This window comes from Humulus lupulus, chromosome X, assembly GCF_963169125.1.
Source record: "Humulus lupulus chromosome X, drHumLupu1.1, whole genome shotgun sequence".
NCBI lineage: Eukaryota > Viridiplantae > Streptophyta > Magnoliopsida > Rosales > Cannabaceae > Humulus > Humulus lupulus.
In genome coordinates this window covers 32,277,490-32,296,355 of record NC_084802.1, presented here as the reverse complement: position 1 = coordinate 32,296,355, position 18,866 = coordinate 32,277,490, and the positions used below count along the sequence as shown (strand labels likewise).

Genomic DNA, 18,866 nt, shown 5'->3' with positions numbered 1-18,866 from the left:
ATGCACATTAATAGTCAATAAATGTGTTGACTTTTCAGAGTTGTGATAAAGTGATCTGACCGATCTGATAGAATTTCTGTCTGACCGGTGAAGATTTTTGACTGACCAGTCAAGTGTCATGCTAGACCAGAGATGTGTCATGTTAGACTAAAGAAGTGTCATGACCGACCAGTCAGGTGCTTGTCCGACCAGTCAGGTGCTTGTCCGACCAGTCAAGTGTTTGGCCGACCAGTCACTTGTCTTGGCTGACCAGTGAGGGTTTGGCCGACTGGTGAAGTGTTTTGGCTCTCCAGTTTTCCTTCTGGGTGTGATGTGGACCGACTAAACAGACCATTGCTACGCAAGAGATCCCAGTAACGGCTTCAACTAGAATCGGTCATACCTGCGCGGGAATCTCTCATATTATCCCAAAGAATCGTATATTGTTGTATTTTAAATATTATTATTAATTAAATATTGTGAGAATAACAGAAAGGACCCGGTCAAAGGGAATATATGATGTACGATCCATGAGCCTATAAATAAATGGCTCATGGTATCATTTGAGGGATCTAATCTTTTTAGACTGAGAAAACTCTCTCGTTTTGAGATTTTGGGGACTGTTACTTGGGGCATTCTTGGGGCATTTTATGAGAGGTTAGAGAGATAAAGCTTGTATTCTCTAGAGAGAGAAACTCTATATTTTTCTACTTGCACTTAAGAAACTCAGTTGGCTCAAGTTCATCTGATCTTAAGTGTAGGCTAAATATATCACAACTCCAAGTGGATTAGGCTATTACCAACACATTGGGGCTGAACCACTATAAAAATTGTCTGTGTCGTATTTTTCTCTTGAAGGTTTATTGTCGTTTTGACGTCTACACGTCGTTGGCCAAAAACGCGGTCAACATTTTGGTGCTTTCATTGAGAGCCTGAAGAGAAGAAACACACGACTATCATATCGAAATGGCGCCCAAGAATACCAATGTGGCATCCAAAAAGTCAGGCACGTCAAAAGAGCCTGCTAGATCAGAAGATCCTGGACCGTAGAACCCAGAGACTAAGCCCAGGGTGATTCTCGAGGAGACCACTCTAGAAGTTGAACAACTCCAGGAAGCAATAGGTGCTTTCCAAGAGGAGATGATGCAATTCAATGCTCGGCAGGAGTCTTTCGCTAAAGAGATGGCCAAGCAGAGAGCTGTGTTAGAGCAGCAAAGGCGCGATATGGAGGCCAGAAGCGAAGAGCTCAGACAGCGACAGGAGGAAGTCGACCGGAGACATCGTGAAGCAGCACTTGCTCTGGAAGTGGCTACCCAATTGGCCCAAGCCAATGCTCAAGCCGCGGCACAGGCAGCCACCCAGGGAGCAAGAAATAATAATGCTGATCGGAGGACCACTGACAGAGCCAATTCTCGTGGACCGGACAGAAGCAGGAGTAACCCCCCTGATCGGGAAGATGATGGGGTCCGATCCAAAAATGCCTCGACGCAAAGGGAGCACTCTAGAACCCCCTCCAGGAGCCACTGATCAGAGACTTCTAGATCAGGGAGTCACCGATCGGGTAGTAAAAAGACTCCACCCAGGCAGGAACAGACCAAGACTCCTCGAGATAAGAGGACTTCATAATTCAAAGATAGGCATGGTCGTGATGAGGCTGATAGTCATCACACTGACAAGTCAAAGGAAAAGGAGGGCAACGACCAACAAGGAGGAAAAGATTGCCCGGGGCGTACCGAAAGGCCTCCACTACACCCCAGCCAGCAGCGTAGTGGGAGAGCACAAGTCCCGCGTAGTAAGCCCTCTGAAAAATCAAAAAGTACGGTGTTCGATTAGGCAGGAGAGCATGCTTCCCGGAAGGATCTGAGGGACGTTATCACCAACAAGAGGAGGACTGTCCCGGTCGAAGGGCAAAATCTGAACTGCCTTGCCAGTCAAGTAGAAATACTTGACGACAGTGCACCAGATGGTAATGCCCGACCAGGCGGTCAAGACCTTGGAACTTCATCAGTTACACCAGCCATCCAAGCCCAGCTTGACGTGCTAACAGCTGCAGTGCAAGGTTTGTCAAAACGACCTTCCGAGATAGATGCGATAGATCATCGAAGTGGCAGCCCATTTTGTGCCCGGATTAGAGCAGCCCAGCCGCCGGCAAAATATAAAGCATCGGTTCTGCCAGTATATACAGAAAATGTAGATCCCATCAGACATGTTGGGAAATTTGAGGACCAGATGGAATTGCTCGGAGTAAGTGATGATTATCGATGTAGAGTTTTCCCGACTACATTGTTAGATACCGCCCAGGAATGGTATTGGAAGTTTAAGCCGAACTCCATTACCTCTTGGGAAGCATTCAAGAAGGAGTTTTGTAGACAATTCAGCACTGCCCGGACTCCACCAGTTTATGCCAACCACTTGGCAGATATCAAACAAGGAAAAGATGAGTCTTTAAAGAATTATATATAGAGATTCATGAGAGAAGCCAATAGAGCAACTGCTGTAGGAGATGAGGGGAAGATGGTTGCCATATCTGCTGGGATAACTTATCAGAGCCCTATGTGGGATAGTATACATAGAAATCCAATTTCAGCACTTCAACAATTTCTTGACCGAGCAGACAAGTATATGAAATTGGATGATGCAATCGAGAAAGAGGAGAATGGCATAAATAATCCGGGTGGATCAACTGACTCTCCTAATAATGGTGGAAAGAAACGTGGAAATAACGGGTCTGACGACCATGAGGAAAATAAAGCAAAGTTGAGTTCAAACGAAAAGCCAACCAAGTATGAGCCTCAGTTCACTAATTACACCACTCTCTCGACCAGCTGAGCATAAATATATCTTGCTAGTCATGAAGAGGTTCCCTACAAGAAACCTCCACCCATCAGGAAAGAGATGAGGAAGAGAGTTATGAATAAGTTTTTTCGTTTCCATGGAGATTATGGTCATGACACGAATGAATGCAATCATCTCAAGGATGAGATAGAGTTTCTTCTCCGGTCGGGCAAGTTGAGGAAATACCGGGCAGAGACACCCCAAGGAGAAGGAGGCAGCAACAATCCTGGGTTCAAACGACAAAGATCTCCACCCTTGCAGCCCGGACCTGTGGACTTCACCTTAGACACTATATGTGGAGGTCCACACTTGGCTGAGGATAGCAACAAGGCAAGGGAGAGGTATGCCGAGACACTTCAACATGAGCGGGAGTGCTAGGATCAGGAGCCACTGGAACGGTGAGCGTTTGTGAATATATTATCACTAAATACCGCTTTCAGAGTGATAGTTTAATTTCAAGTTGTTTAACTTGTTATTTAAATTTGGTTTATGAGCTGGTTATTTGCTAACCAGTCAGCTATTGTTGAACAATTTTTGTTGTTAAGACTCGTTATTAGACATGTATTGTCCTTTTTTAATTTACGAGTAATAAAAGAGATTACGCGCAGCGTGGTCGATTCTTGCTACAAATGTGCATATGTGTTAATTATCCGAACAGTGTTCAACTAGTCGGTAAAATCGGACAGTGTTCAACTGGTCGATACGTTCAAGCAGTGTTCAACTGCTCGAATATTTTCAATATATTCTATGTGTTTCATGAGCAATAAACTGCTTGAACAGATTCGGTCAAGTAGCAAGTGACCCAGGATCTTTCAACCCTCGATCAGTTGGGCGGCACATGGGGTATACTGATATATAATTTAACACAGGCAATAAGAGCACGAGTAAACATATTTGTTTTTAGGCTGACTTGTAAAATTTTGAAGTAAAAAAAGGTCATTAAGCTAACTTGTTTGACAAAGTTTAAGTAATTTGGAATTTTTTAAAATTTCAAGTTAGAAGCAAATATTCGTGTGACAATAAACGTTATGCTCATAAAATGTTAGAGCAATAAGAGTGTGAGAAAGTATACTTAGTATAGACTTATGAAATGCCTAGAATTTCTAAGTTAGAAAACTAAGTACTCATGCGAAAATATAAGGCATACATCAGAGTGATTTTACTATTCACAAAAAACTTATAACTTTTAAAGTCTAAAATGACTTAGAATGTTTCAAGTTAGCAAAGAAAAGTAAAGTATAAATGCCAATAGCTCGACTGTACGAGAAAAATATCAAAGTTGCTAAGCAACAATTGTCTTCACAAGAAAAAAGAGTAAACTACTGACCATGTACAAAGTTTAGCTGATCAGGTGCAAAGTTTTCCTAGTCGGGAGAATAGATACAACTTCCTTTGTCAGCTGAGCATATATCACTAGTCAAGTAGGAAACTCTGTTGTTGAGCATGACTAACAACGATGAGTCCTTGGAGTGAATCAAACAAACATGAACAAATGAATGCAAAGTAAATACTACATAGTGAAAAAATGTCTTTAGAAGAGAAGTCAATTTTTCCCAAGATTGATTGAGAGAAATCGATCTCTCAAAATGCTTTTGGGAGATTCAAACAAGGTGCTTAAAGTCCCGAGCAGTTGTGCGTGCGTGGCATCCGTGTCCAACCGGCCAGCGCGCGCATATGGTGTCCGTGTCCGATCGGTGTGTGTGCATCCGGGCGGTTGAAGGTGACCGAGCATCTGGGTAGGCGTGGCGCACCCAAGGAGCGCAGCAGGCACGCACGTGGTGTGCGATCGGTGCACCCTTGGTTACGCCAAGGCACCCGAGGAGCCGCATCAAACAGGCATCTGAGGGGCTGCGCTGGGGTTCCGAGGGGCAGTCATGGGTTGGTCCGAGCGAAGGCACGCGTGTCCGACCAGCTAGCGCACGCGTCCGAGGAGCTAGGCCCAGTGGTCGATCGGGTGCGGTGTGTGCGTGTGTCCGAGGAGCTAGGCCTAGTGGCCGATTGTGTGCGGAGTATACGTGCATCCTAGGAGCTAGGCCCTGTGGCCGAGCGGTTGTTGATGGCACGCATCCGAGCTGAGATGTGCGTCCGAGGGGCTAGCGCATATTGACCGATCAGCTGGGGTGTTGGTCTGTGGTGACCGATCGGTGGGCACAAGATTCATGCCCGATCCCTTTGTGTCCGAGCAGCCATAGGAATGCCCAAATATTCAAGCAAACAAACAGCCATGACCGATCGACCATGGGTGTTTTCCCTAAACCCTTTTCGATAAAACCTAGATCCCAAATAGCATGGACACAAACACATTTCCTCACCCAAAATACACAACAACAAGATCAAAAAATAGAATTTGAAGAAATCAAAAGACAAGTTTAATAGTGGATTTACATGAAAGTTATCAACCGGATGGAAGCTTTTGGATGACCTCAAAAACATTTTGCTAGAAGAAAAGTTTATCATACGAGTAAATCATATAATAAACTTGGGGGGAAAATGTTATCCCCAAAATTTTAGTTCGATGACGTGGCAATCAGAAGTGACAAGTGGCAACGCATGGTCAGTAAAAGGCACATTAATAGTCAATAAATGTGTTGGCTTTTCGGAGTTGTGATAAAGTGATCTGACCGATCTGATAGAATTTCTGTCTGACCGGTGAAGATTTTTGACTGACCAGTCAAGTATCATGCTAGACCAGAGATGTGTCATGTTAGACCAGAGAAGTGTCATGACCGACCAGTCAGGTGTTTGTCCGACCAGTCAGGTGTTTGTTCGACCAGTGAGGGTTTGGCCGACCGGTGAAGTGTTTTGGCTCTCCAGTTTTCCTTCTGGGTATGATGTGGACCGACTAAACAGACCATTGCTACGCAAGAGATCCCAATAACGACTTCAGCTAGAATCGGTCATACCTGCGCGTGAATCTCTCATATTATCCCAAAGAATCGCATATTGTTGTATTTTAAATATTATTATTAATTAAATATTGTGAGAATAACAGAAAGGACTTGGTCAAAGGGAATATCTGATGTACGATCCATGAGCCTATAAATAAATGGCTCATGGTATCATTTGAGGGATTTGATCTTTTTAGACTGAGAAAACTCTTTTGTTTTGAGATTTTGGGGACTGTTACTTGGGGCATTTTATGAGAGGTTAGAGAGATAAAGCTTGTATTCTCTAGAGAGAGAAACTCTATATTTTTCTACTTGCACTTAAGAAACTCAGTTGGCTCAAGTTCATCTGATCTTAAGTGTAGGCTAAATATATCACAACTCCAAGTGGATTAGGCTATTACCAACACATTGGGGCTGAACCACTATAAAAATTGTCTGTGTCGTATTTTTCTCTTGAAGGTTTATTGTCGTTTTGACGTCTACATTTCGTTGGCATAAACGCAGTCAACAGGTATATTCACGTTACATTGGATGGATTGAAATATTTTTTAACCTGCCTATTATTAGATTGAGTGGTTTGAATTTTCGTTGAGTTATTCAAGTTGGGCAGTTTGCAAAAATTTTGAACAACCCTAATGTGTTATACCTTCATTGTGTCTGTCACGACTCAAACCCTAGGCAGTGATAGATGTGTAATATCCATAATTTCACCATTGTTGAAAAATAATGTTTATAAGTGATCCTTTAGTTTTTATACCATAAACTACAATAATCATAAGTCCAAAAATAATTGAATGACTCCTGTAATTATATAGAAAATAAAAGTAATAAAATTAGGATCACTCATAAAAATACACTTAGCATCTGTAATTCCTCAAAACTAAATAACATAACTAAATTCCAATTCATATACCTTAATAGACTAAAAAATAATTCGTAAGTCACACACTTTACCTTGAAACAAAAAAATATAGATTGGACTAAACTAGAAAAAATCCAAACTTCGGATCCTCATATCTGTCATGACCTGAGACCTAAACAGTGACAGGTGTGTAATATCCATAACTTGGGTGGTCAGTGGTCAATGGTCAAGCTTTGACCCTTATTGGAAAATAATTCTTATAAATGATCCTCTATTTTATACTAAATAGTATCATAATTATAAGTAAAAAATAATGAAATATGTAACGCCCTGGTTACCCCAGAACAGTTACGGTAAGCGATGAACCGTGAATTTAACTCGCTACCCGAGTTCTTTGGTTAAAAACGTTCTTCTAGGTGTTATTAATAGGTTAAGGTGGAAAACTAATCAAAAGGGAAGGATATATTTTATTTAAAACATAAATCTGTTCATGGTCCCATCAAAACGTTTACAAGTTATCGACAACTCAAAATGGTCATTACTGTTTAAATTTACAACCCGCCGACCTAAGCGGCAAAAATAGGGTAAACCCCCTAGTTTCTCTGAGAACTCCTTGGCCGTGGTGGTCAAGCGGCCGCATATGTACACAGCACCACCTAAGCTCTCCACTCAAGGTTGGGTGAGCTTTTCTTTCCCTTTACCTGCACCACATAGCACCCATGAGCCAAGCCTAGCAAGAAAACACAATAACGCATGATTATAATATCAACAATGATCGTAATAATCATTCAGAACTTTCAGTCCAAAATAGAGGAGTGACAGTTGAAAAGTCAATAAGGTGGGTTCCGTTACCATTAGCCATGTGACGATAAGGTCATCTGGGCTTTACAAATAAGTGATCCTTTCACTAGCTTATCAAGATAGGTGCTCGATGAACTAGTCACCAATATAACCTACCGCATGACCATAGAGTCACAACCATGGGATTCCGCTCCCTAGCCACATGACAAGAAGTCACCTAGGCCTTAGGCCCTGGCTCTGAGTAACTAGTCCTAGACTAGTCAAGTGCTTATAATTTTCATCGACCTTAGGGTCGGTCCAGCATTAATGCTTCTAGAGTCATTCAACGATGATTTCGATTAGATCTAATCTTTTCTCGGCCCTGCGTTTAGGACGCTTATGCCGTTTCTGACTCTTAGGTTAGTAATACGCGACCAATGCCGTTCCTGACTAGTCAGTGCCATACACAAGTAAGCAAGATCTGCTAAGCATTTGATATGCAATCAATGTCCACATTTAGTAACCAACATGCCTCAACAACAACCACGCATGTCATATACACTGGGTGCAGTTTTCTTACCTCTGATTCGAGCGAGAGTTAATATAAAAACGACCCTTGAGAACGATCAACCTTTAAGTTCCTTAGGGGTCACCTAGTCATAACCAAATATGGGAAACCATCAATAAAATGAATAACAAAGGTTCCTGAACCAAGATCTAGCCTCCGGGACATTGAATCCCATCAATCTAGGTAGTAGGAGCGATCCTGAGGCCTAAAACTGAGTTCCCATGATCAAAACACCCGATTGGCCTCAAAACCCTACCTGAGCCACGACCCTAGAACCTTGAGCCGCGGCCCCCAGCCACACCAGGAGCAAGGGCCGTGGTGCCCACTACTCAGTGCCACGGCACCCAGCACACCCAAAACTCCTCTTCCTGCTTCTTCGAGCTTGGGCCGTGGCGCCCAAGAACAGGGCCGCTGCGCCCACCCGGGAACCAGCCATAACTCCGTTTTTCTTCATTTAAAACCTTCCAAAAACATACCAAAACACTTCCAAACCCAAAAATAAAAGTTCTCAAACATCCCAATGATCCAAAATCATCAAATCCCTAGGCTCAAACGAATAAAAAAACTCATTGATTCACAAAATCCAATTCAAAGCTTAGAAACTCTAAAATCTCAAAACTTAGATTACCTTTGATTGGGTTGTTTTCCGTTAAATCCTTCGGTCAAGAAGCTTCTAATATTTCCTAGGATCGCTATGCCTCGATCCTCGCTTGATTCCGACTCCTAGAACTTAAGATTTCTTCGAAATTTTCCACGAACGTTAGAAAAACTAACGGGAAGAGAAAGAAGGGTGTTTTAACGTACGGTTCTGACGAACTACTTTAGGCTTAAGTAACCTCAAATAAAACCTAATGCTCGGGGTCCCGAAAACACCCCCGGGGACATAATAGTTAAAACTTCCAGAATTTCCTCCTGATCTCAATAACTCCCAATTTATCATCAAATAAACATTCCCATTACTCAATATCCCAATAAATAATCCCGTTATGACAAAACCGCTAATTTACAATATAAGACCATCTCATGCCGAATAGCTCGAATATATCCCCATAATAATGGGATCTCATCCATAAATCACAATATGCACCAAAATACACAAATATGCCCTCAACGGGCCAAATTACCAAAACACTCTAACAATCAAATGTGGACCCACATGCATGCATTTAACACCATATTATAATATAATTCACATAAACATGCATATAATCATTTAATGGCATAATTAAATAATTATGGCCCTCCTGGCCTACTAATCTAGCCATTAAACCGCCTTACGGATTTCAGGGCATTACAGAATAACTCCTATAACTATATAGAAAAATATTAGTGAGAAAAGCAAGACCAACTATCATTATACATAAAACAATAATATTCCCATAGTTATGTAATCGCCAAATAGTTAAATTTAATAAGTTACAAATCATAAAAATATACTTAGCATCCATAATTCCTCAAACTAAATAGCATAGCTAAACTCCAACATAATATAATCAGGAATAGTTATTCACAAGTCATACACTTCGCCTTGAACATGAAACCTTAGAGAAAACTAGATTGGACTAAGTAGGAGAAATTTGGACTTTGGATCCCTATCCATCTTGGTATCCATAATCTCAAATTGAGCGTTCTCCTGGAAGGGATAAATAGGGGTGAGCTTATGAAACCCAGTAGGAATACAACTATTCACAAAGGACCCACAATTTTAATAAAAAAAATCCTTGTATGGTTAGCTTTTAAAACAAAACATATCATCATCATCATCATGTGTAAACAAGGACAGAGAGATCACATATAATCACAAAGGCATAGCTACACATGCACATTACACCGTCCACTAGATCTCTAGTCCCCGTTACCCACCATAGAAAACCGACATCCTAAACGGGGTAGTCGGATCTGATAACCACCACAAGGGGGAGACTCATAACACTTCCTGTATACAGATACTAGGTCTTTACACCTACAGGTGAGTGGACACTTGATCTACCTATGATGACACAGAGACTGGGTCATGAAACAACAACATGCACAAATCATGATCACATATAACCAAAAGTAGGTAAACATGAATAATAAGAGACATTCCATTTTATTTTAGAAAATTGGGTAGTATAACGACTGCATTTGAATAAAACTAAAAAATCATAGCCTACATCAATATGTATATAAAAATTATAGTTGGCACATAGTGCCCTCAGATCAGTCTAGAAAACACATGCAAATTAAGTTTTCCATATTTTTCAAATATTTTATAAATATCAAAATTGGAATATGTTTAATGCAATCCAAAACAAATAAAATAAGTCTGAGAACCAAGATGAGTCCCTACCTCTAGATACGATCATTTGATAATTCTCCGAGACGCTCCCGAGCCTAACGATGATCCTAGTGTGATTAATCCAATTAAAATATCATGTTTTTCCTACGTGCATCAATTGAGCAAATGATTATCATCATTGCATTCCTTATTCAAAATCGTGTCCAACGACATATAATATGACCATATTTAACATTTCAAGTTCTGGAACCTCACCCAAGCATCGCACAGTAGCGGTTGGTGGCGGCAATGAACGGTGTACTGGAAACGTCGACGAATATATGCATGACATATATCAAAATGATCCCCTCAATGAGTAGATAAAAAATATGCAACTCACTAGCCCAAACAACCGCTAGTGTCATTGGAAAATGCTTCCAAAGGGGCGGAGATACCCAAAATCGCGCCGAAGAAAAATGGCGAGTTGACAGGAATGGTTTAGTGGGCTTTGTTCCTCTCTCCACGTTGGTTCTAATGGTACCAACCACTTGTAGAGAGGTGGTAGGAGTTGGCTGGAAAACACAGTCAAAGTTTTGACGACGAAACTTTGACACCTCGGTTTTTGTGCGTCTTAACTCCGATGACCTTTAGATTTTGGGGATGAGGTCATCATCGACCACTAATGTTCTAGCCCCAGCGCATGGTAACAATGGAAGCTCCAGTGGTGGCTGGGCTTAAGCTTGCTGTGGCTTTCATGGCAGAGGGAAAAGGAAGGAAAGAAAAGAAAAGAAAAAGAAGAAAGAAGAATGGTCGTGGAGGTAGAAGGAAAATGAGGAAAAAAAAAATCTGAATATTAAAGAAAGTGGATCCCACCACTTATATAAAAAAATTATAGTTTTATATTTTTTATAATTTTTTTTTTACTTTTCAACATGAAATGTCCTTACGTTTTACATCATCCATCCTGGTATCCACCAGTCTTAACTAAGTATTTCTAGGTAGGGTGAAGTCGGGGGTGAGCTTACAAAGCCCAGTACGGTAAAGACTAAACTCAAGTTCCTATATTTTTACCATTAAAAACTTTGTATGGTTAATCTTTAAAACAAAAATATATAATCATCGTATAAAACAAAATAGTGAACCAAAAAATGATCATGTATGCAACTAACGACTTCCAAGTACATATAATTCATCCCGCTATTCCTCTAGCTAATCCATCATTATAGACTCCGACTGACTGGTCCGGTATGTCGGTCTAACCACACCCTAGTGTGTGTATAAAAAATAAAAACTCTGAATAGGTTCTAGGTCTTACACCTACAGGTGCAACAACTCGCCACCTGATCTACCCCATATGATGCCACTGAAACTAGGCGCGTATAAGTAATATGTACAATCATGTTTAACAAGGTTCTCATTCATTCAACCAAAGCAGACAAAACAATTACAATAGCATGTTCTATTTTACTTTAAAAAAATTTGGGCAGTCTAACGAAACCATTTTGTCAACCTAAAATCAGAACATACATAATAGACAAATACATTTATTTGTCTTTCCAGTCTCTTAGGGAGACGTCATATACCCTTTTTTTAAGACACCAGAAATAACTACTCCCACTTTAATGACATAATACACCTTTAATGAGGAGAGTACTAAATATCTTTTTTTAGTAATAACAGTGATAAATATTACTATATATAAATGTAGATGAAAGTAGTGTTGACAAAACCTGGTTAGTCTAGAAGATTTCCATTTTTTCTTTCCTGTTCTGTCTCACTTGCATATTTATTGTTCAACTATTGCAACATTGAATGGCCAAATTAAGCACATATTCTTTTGTTTTTCTTTGACTTGGTCTTATGCTTGCATGATTTATACTGCTGTTTTTATTGTTTATTTTATTTTAAATATCCGTACATGTCTTCTGGGTATTTTTGTGTGTGGATTCAACAGCAAGTTTTACCCTTTTCACTTTGGATCTCTTCTAATATATGATTGTTGCCGGTCAATTTGATACCAACATAATCCAAACAACACTATTATTATAATAACAAATTTGTTTTGAGTTCACTTGATGTTATTTTATCCTTTTTCCTGGTATTTAGTTCGTTTGATTGTATATGCCTCGTATATTTAACTCGAGATAGTGTGATTATTGATCATTCTAGAATAAAGAACCCTTCCTTGATTCTTATACTGTTGAAGTCAGAAGTTTAGTCGGGGTAGTCTAGTAAATTGGTCTTTCTTCTCCGGTCATTTTTGCTTTCTTTTCCAATTTGATTTTCCAAAGTGAATAAAGTTTATGGTGGTTACCTACAAGAAAACTCTTTGATGCTTTAATCAGATGAGTGTATATTCAAACAAAGTAATGTTGCAAGAAAAATTAGATACCTTTGTTGTTTACAACATCAGCTATTTATAGAATTTAGAGATGTGGTTAGAAGAGTGTGAGAGTGTGTGATTGGTTAAAATGTAACCAACGTTCCTGTATCTACTCCTTCCTCTCCTAATCGAAGTTAGACATATCTAATTATAAATAACACCCTTCACAATTTAGGCTTGCGGGGTATCTGTTACCTTCTGTCCCGAAGTTTGGTTTCTGAACTTACACGAACTAACTTACTTAAATGCAGCGTATTAAATGTCCATCAAGAAGTCATTTGGGTCAAGCCAGCCCAATAGTTATGTTTAATTGAATTTTGGGCCAGACCGGGTATTTTTGGGCCTAACATATACATAAATGAGATATGTATATAAAACAAATGAAGAAACAATGTAGCTATATATACTGTATAATTTTAATTAAATTGTAGTGTTAACTGCATGTACGAAATCACATTGCGTGATTGAGATATAAACAAGAAATTCTCAGTTTGACTTTATGAATAATTATATATTTATGTGAACACTACAGGCTGTCAAAACTTGTTTACCTTGTTAGCATTGTACATGAAAATTTAATTATATCATATGTATATATATTATAATAGGGAAATTGGAGTTTATGCCTATTGCAAAAATATACCTTTAATTGCAAACATTTGAAAACTTACTTCATATTGCAAAAATAAACTTTCTCTCTCACACATACACACAAAATCATCTAAGAACCACGAACCTAGTGTTGATGTAAAAAATTACGTCGGGGTAATCGTGGTAATTGATCTTTCTTCTCCGGTCACCTTGGCTCCCTTCTCGAATAGAATCTTGAATCTCCAAACTAAACAAAGTGCCTGAGGCTACCTACAAGAAAACTCTCTGATGCATAAGTCAGATTAGTATTTTTTCAAGCAGAGTAACGATACTAGAAAAATCAGATGCCTTTGTTGTCCCCAACATCGACTATTTATAGAGATTAAGAGAAGAGTCTTGAAACGAGTGGGAACGTATGATTGGTTTAAATATAACCAACTTTCCTGCCTCTCAATCATCCTCTTCTCACAGTAGTCAAAATATTAATAGATATAATGCCCTTTGTTGCTTCTGCGAGAGGATGTTACATTATCTTCCGCGCAGAAGCTAGGCTTGTGAGTCAGTGTGAACTTACTAATTCAAATGCTCCGTATCGAATATTTGTGAAAAAGGCCATTTGGGCCGGAGCAGAAGCTTTTGGGCCCAATATTTACAATTCGTTGGGTCTTGGGCCAGGCAAGGCATTCTTTGGGTCTAACAATTTCCCCTCGGTCCATATTCAGTTGTTTTGCAGATGCTGATGTGGGTCGAGTCTCATTGTAATTAGTACAAAAATGCCCCTGGTCTAATCACACCGGATTCATTAATTGTTAATAATCATGGACTGTTTCGTTTCAATAGTCACATCCCACGTTCGCAAAAATCGAGGACCAATGAGGAGCTCCCACGACTGTTGCTGCTTAAGCTTCCCTCGTAATTTGAAAGAAATGAATAAAAGGATGCATCTTTCTTTTCTTTGTCATTTTTCTCTTCGTACCCAAACTCTGCTCAACCTTTTCTCCTAAGAACTCTGTGAAATCTGCCCCATTTTCATTCTCAAAAATCGTAAGCGATGACCCCTAAATCATACACAATGCAAAATCCCAAGGGAATTTACCAATCCACGCTTGACCATTTGCTCACAGACTGTGATATTCCTGAGAATGTAACTATCAGCAAGCTCATCAATCACGAATTGCGCAATTGGCGTTACAAGGATGTAGTTAAGAAAGATGAAATAGTGCTAAGTTCGAAGCACATCGAGTATCTTTGCTTTCCCCTTTCCGCTATCCTGGTCCAGATTGTTTCATGCTCTAAGTCTCACATCTGCTAGTTCGTCCCAACGCCGTTCAGGTGATAGTTAGGGCTCACATGTTGGGCGTGATGCAGGGCCTCTCGATTGGGACAGGTGACATTTACGCTGCTTGTAATAAATCAAACAACAAGACCTCAGAGAATAGGTCGTGGAAGACATTTTATTTATCTCCCAAGAGGAATAGGTGCATCTTCACCGCCTATGACAGTTCCAACAAAAATTGGGACGAATACCTTTACACAGTTGGTGGGGATTGGTATCCCAAATTCTTGCCTTGCGACGTGTTTCCTCTCGCCAGAACTTTCATGACCAGCATGTACTGATTCATGCGCCCCCTTAATCATTAACTTTTCATTTTTTGATGCTGTCATTTTAATTTTGGGATTTTAACTTACAGCTTCTGGTAAGTCGCATGCTGTATTTTCTTAAATGCATGTTTATTTGTATTTTTCAATCTTTGAGACTGGTTGTATTTCTTTTTGTTCCAGACTGCTTCTGGTCAAATATAAAAATTGGTAAAGACAAGGAAGACCTTTTGGTGCAAAAGGGCTTCTTTTGCGAATCTAAGGATTCGACTATCAGCATATGGACGATTTGCGATTCGTATTGTATGCAAGTTATGCCCCATTTATGCTTTACAATCAATATGGACCCCAATGCTACAATGGTACATTCTATGTGGGATGATTGCTCCAAAGCCGAAGTCCTTAAGGCATGTGAGGACCAGATGAAGAGGTTTACTTCATGCACCTTGCCATACTATGCCCTTTCGCTTTGCCTCAAAGAGATTGAGAGGGCTATTTTTGAGACTCAACAGGCACACAACAAGTAATGTGCCACTCTTGATGTTCAGGGCAGAAAATCATTTTTTGTGAACCTGCCCAAACCATCCCTCAATATAAATCGTGAAAACATTCGACTAGTAAGTTCTCGAGTTACACCAAGGATGTCCTTAAAAAATTCGCCTTCACAGGTCGTGGGCTTAGTGGAGCCCAAAAAGAAAAGGAAAACACCACCAGTCACCTCCGATGAGGATTCTAATGATGGGAGAGCAATAACATCCCCATTCAAGATCTCAAGGAGAGTACCCATTGGAATTTCGGCTAAGAAATCTCTTGGCACTGACTTAGGTTTTGTGCCTCGTATAATATTTGGATTTGTTACGACATCCAGTAGCAAAGAGGGGAAAATCGGATGCCCAACTCAAACTACTTCCCAAGTTTATGGGCCCACAAGTGCTGCCCTTGTGGCTTCTGACACTCAGACTTTCGCGGGTGTGTTGCTCAAATTGACTCTGGTGCACGTTCCTGTTCCTAAGTCTCAAATGTTGGAGCTTCCCTGGTGGCTACCTGTCCTGTTGCGACGGTACCCGTGGCTTCAGTTATCGTTTTGACTGTCGCCTTACCTCTTACGCCGTTGGTGGCTTCTGCAAAGATTACCCCTCCTGTCATTTTGGGAGGGACTCTGACACCTCTACTAGCCTCCTCTGATGCTTCTAGCATGGTAAAAAGGGGTTATGCTTCTTTGAAGAAAAGTCACTTTTTAGACAACTTATTGGCCAACGCTGAGGGTTCTCTGAGGGCAGGAAAAGTTAATACTCGCCCTAGAGCAGATGCTCAAGGAAAGGGTTCTTCTGTGGAGGCATCCTCCGACCTGACACAATACCACTTGCCTTTATCTTCGGGTTTCGATTTGCCCATTGAATTTTTGAATCAACTGGGTTTGACTGTGGTAAACACTCCAATTTTCCTGCCAAGTGAATTGGGCTGCGAGCAGACGGGCCTATAAGCATATTTAATACACACAAACATGCATAAATAATCATATCTTAATATAACTCATATAATTCACATAGTCACATATTTATTCAATTAATTTACACATAATTACTCCACGTACCCTCCCGACACGCTTATCCATGCATTTTGGGGCATTATAACTATCCCCTCCTAATAGAAATTTCTTCCTTGAAATTTACCTGAACAACTTGGGATACTGATCCCGCACATCTGACTCTAACTCTGAGGTCGCTTCCTCGACTTACTATTCCTCCACAATACTTTAACCAGAGGAATAGTCTTGTTCCTCAAGACCTTATCCTTCCTATCCAAAATCTGAACTGGCTACTCTTCGTAGGTTAAATATGTCTGTAGTTATAGATCTCAGTAACTCAACACATTAGTCGTATCTGATACATACTTTCGAAGCATAGAGATGTGAAACACGTTATGTACTCCTGACAAAGCTGGAGGCATAGCCAGTCTTTAGGCTACCTACCCAATAATTTCCAAGATCTCAAAAGGCCTACAAACCTCGGGCTTAACTTGCCCTTCTTCCTAAACCGTTTCACTTCTCGCAGTGGTGAAACTCGAAGAAAAACATGGTCCCCAACTTGGAACTACATGTTCCTACGCTTAGGATCATCGTAGCTTTTCTGTCTACTCTGTGAGGATGCAAGACCCAAGTATTTCCTCTCACCCATTTCATCCCAATGAATGGGTGATCTACACTTCCTACCATACAACTTCTCGTATGGAGCCACCCCATTCTTTGACTGATAACTGTTGTTGTAGGAAATCTCAATCAAGGGGAGATTGATAAAGGATCTCACACTCATAATCCTTTACCGACTCCAACCAACATATCTGCCTTATGTTCAGATCCTTTTGTGTGAAAAATTACTTCAAACTTTTATGATCATTGTAAATATCACAATTCTCCCTATACAGATAATGCCGACACACCTTCAGTGCGAATACCACTGCTTCTGAATCTAGATCATGAGTAGGGTACCGCTGTTCATATTCCTTTAACTGTCATGAAACATAAGCAATTACCTTCCCAGCCTGCATAAAGACATTGTCTAATCCCTGTCTCGACGCATCGCAATAAACCACAACCTTCTCCTGATCTGAAGGAAGACTTGTTACCAGAGCAGTGATCAACCGTTGTTTCAACTCTTGGAAGTTGTTCTCACATCTGTCTAACCAAATGAACTTCAAGTTCTTACGTGTCAACTCTGTTTGTGGTGTTGTAATCCTTGAGAACCCCTCAACAAAATTCCAATAGTATCCCGCTAAACCTAGGAAACTCCTAATCTCTGTGGCACTTTTGGGCCTTGGCCAATCCCTCATCGCCTCATTCTTGGATGGATCCACCTTAATCCCGTCTCTACTAACAATGTGACCAAGAAATGTCACCTGAGGTAACCAAAATTCACACTTCTTGAACTTGGCATAAAATTTGTGCTCCATCAACCTCTGAAGTACCAATCAGAGATGCTGCTCGTGCTCTGTCTCTGACTGAGAGTAGAACAGGATGTCATCAATAAACACAATCATGATCCTTTCCAGATATTCCTTAAACACCCTGTTCATCAGATCCATAAATGCGGCTAGGGCATTAGTCAATCCAAACAACATAATAAGAAACTAATAATGCCCATACCTCGTGCGAAAGGCTGTCTTCGGGATATCCTCATCTTTGATCTTCAGCTGGTGATAACCAGATCGAAGATCAATATTTGAGAATACTGTTGTAACATCCCAAATTACCTAATAAGGCTTAGGACATTGATTGGGGGGCCAAGATGGAAATTATGTGCTTATGTGATATATATGTGTATCATTGCATTATTATGTGAGTAATATTATAATATGACTTGATATGCATGTTTATGTGTATTAAATATGCATGCGGGCCCATTTCTTATCAGAAGGGAAATTTTCATAATTTGGCCCATTATGGGTATATTTGGGATATATGTGATATATGTGTGAGATCACATTATTATGTGGATATATTTGTGTTACTCGGCACGAGGCGATCCTAGGGAGCAAGTTAGCGGGAAAGTCACAACGGGATTAATACTTGACTCGGGGTGAGTCGAAGGGTATTTTGGGTATTTAGTACATTACTGGGATATTGGGTAATGAGAGTGATTATTTGATGATATATTGAGAGTTAGTGAGATCAGGAGGAAATTTTGGGGATTTTGACTATTTTACCCCGAGGGGCGCTTTTGGGACCCCAAGCCTTGGGATTTGCTTAAGGTTTCTTGAGCCCTAAGTAACTTGTCATAAAGAGAAGTACGTTCAAAACACTTTTTCTCTCTCTCCCGTTCTCTTTTTGACGGCGTTTGCATTCTCGAAGGAAACTCGAGTTTTAGGGCTCGGATTCAAGCAAGGTTAGAGTCATAATTGTTCTAGGGAAGATTAGAAGTTTGATAGCCAGAGGATTTAGCGGGAAACGACATAATCAGATGTAAATTAAGCTTTGAATTTATGAGTTTCTGTTTTCTTAATTTTGAATTGGATGTCATGGTTTGGTGAGTTTTGATCCATCAGAACTGCGAGTTTTGTAGCCTGGGAGGTTCTAGGGATGTTGGGTGATTGAATGGTGAGTTTGGTACGGATTTGGGATAATT

At 40.3% G+C, this 18,866-nt stretch overlaps 1 protein-coding gene across 1 annotated transcript; it reads right to left on the bottom strand.

The window, feature by feature from the left end:
* Positions 1-17,118: 17,118 nt before the first annotated feature.
* On the bottom strand, positions 17,119-17,574 carry LOC133805690 (uncharacterized mitochondrial protein AtMg00860-like). The gene is made up of 2 exons (XM_062243854.1): positions 17,278-17,574; positions 17,119-17,235 (listed from the first exon to the last, which is right to left on the bottom strand). The coding sequence occupies exons 1-2, from the start codon at positions 17,572-17,574 to the stop codon at positions 17,119-17,121; spliced, it is 414 nt and encodes a 137-aa protein (XP_062099838.1).
* Between the last annotated feature and the right edge of the window lie 1,292 nt (positions 17,575-18,866).

What these genes read in the sequence shown, in the direction of transcription:
- LOC133805690 (XM_062243854.1), bottom strand. Translation starts at nt 17,574, where the DNA reads ATGAGGGATTGGCCAAGGCCCAAAAGTGCCACAGAGATTAGGAGTTTC. An exon ending in TCTTTATGCAGGCTGGGAAG is followed by an intron (nt 17,236 to 17,277) that starts GTAATTGCTTAT and finishes GAATATGAACAG; the next exon opens with CGGTACCCTACTCATGATCT.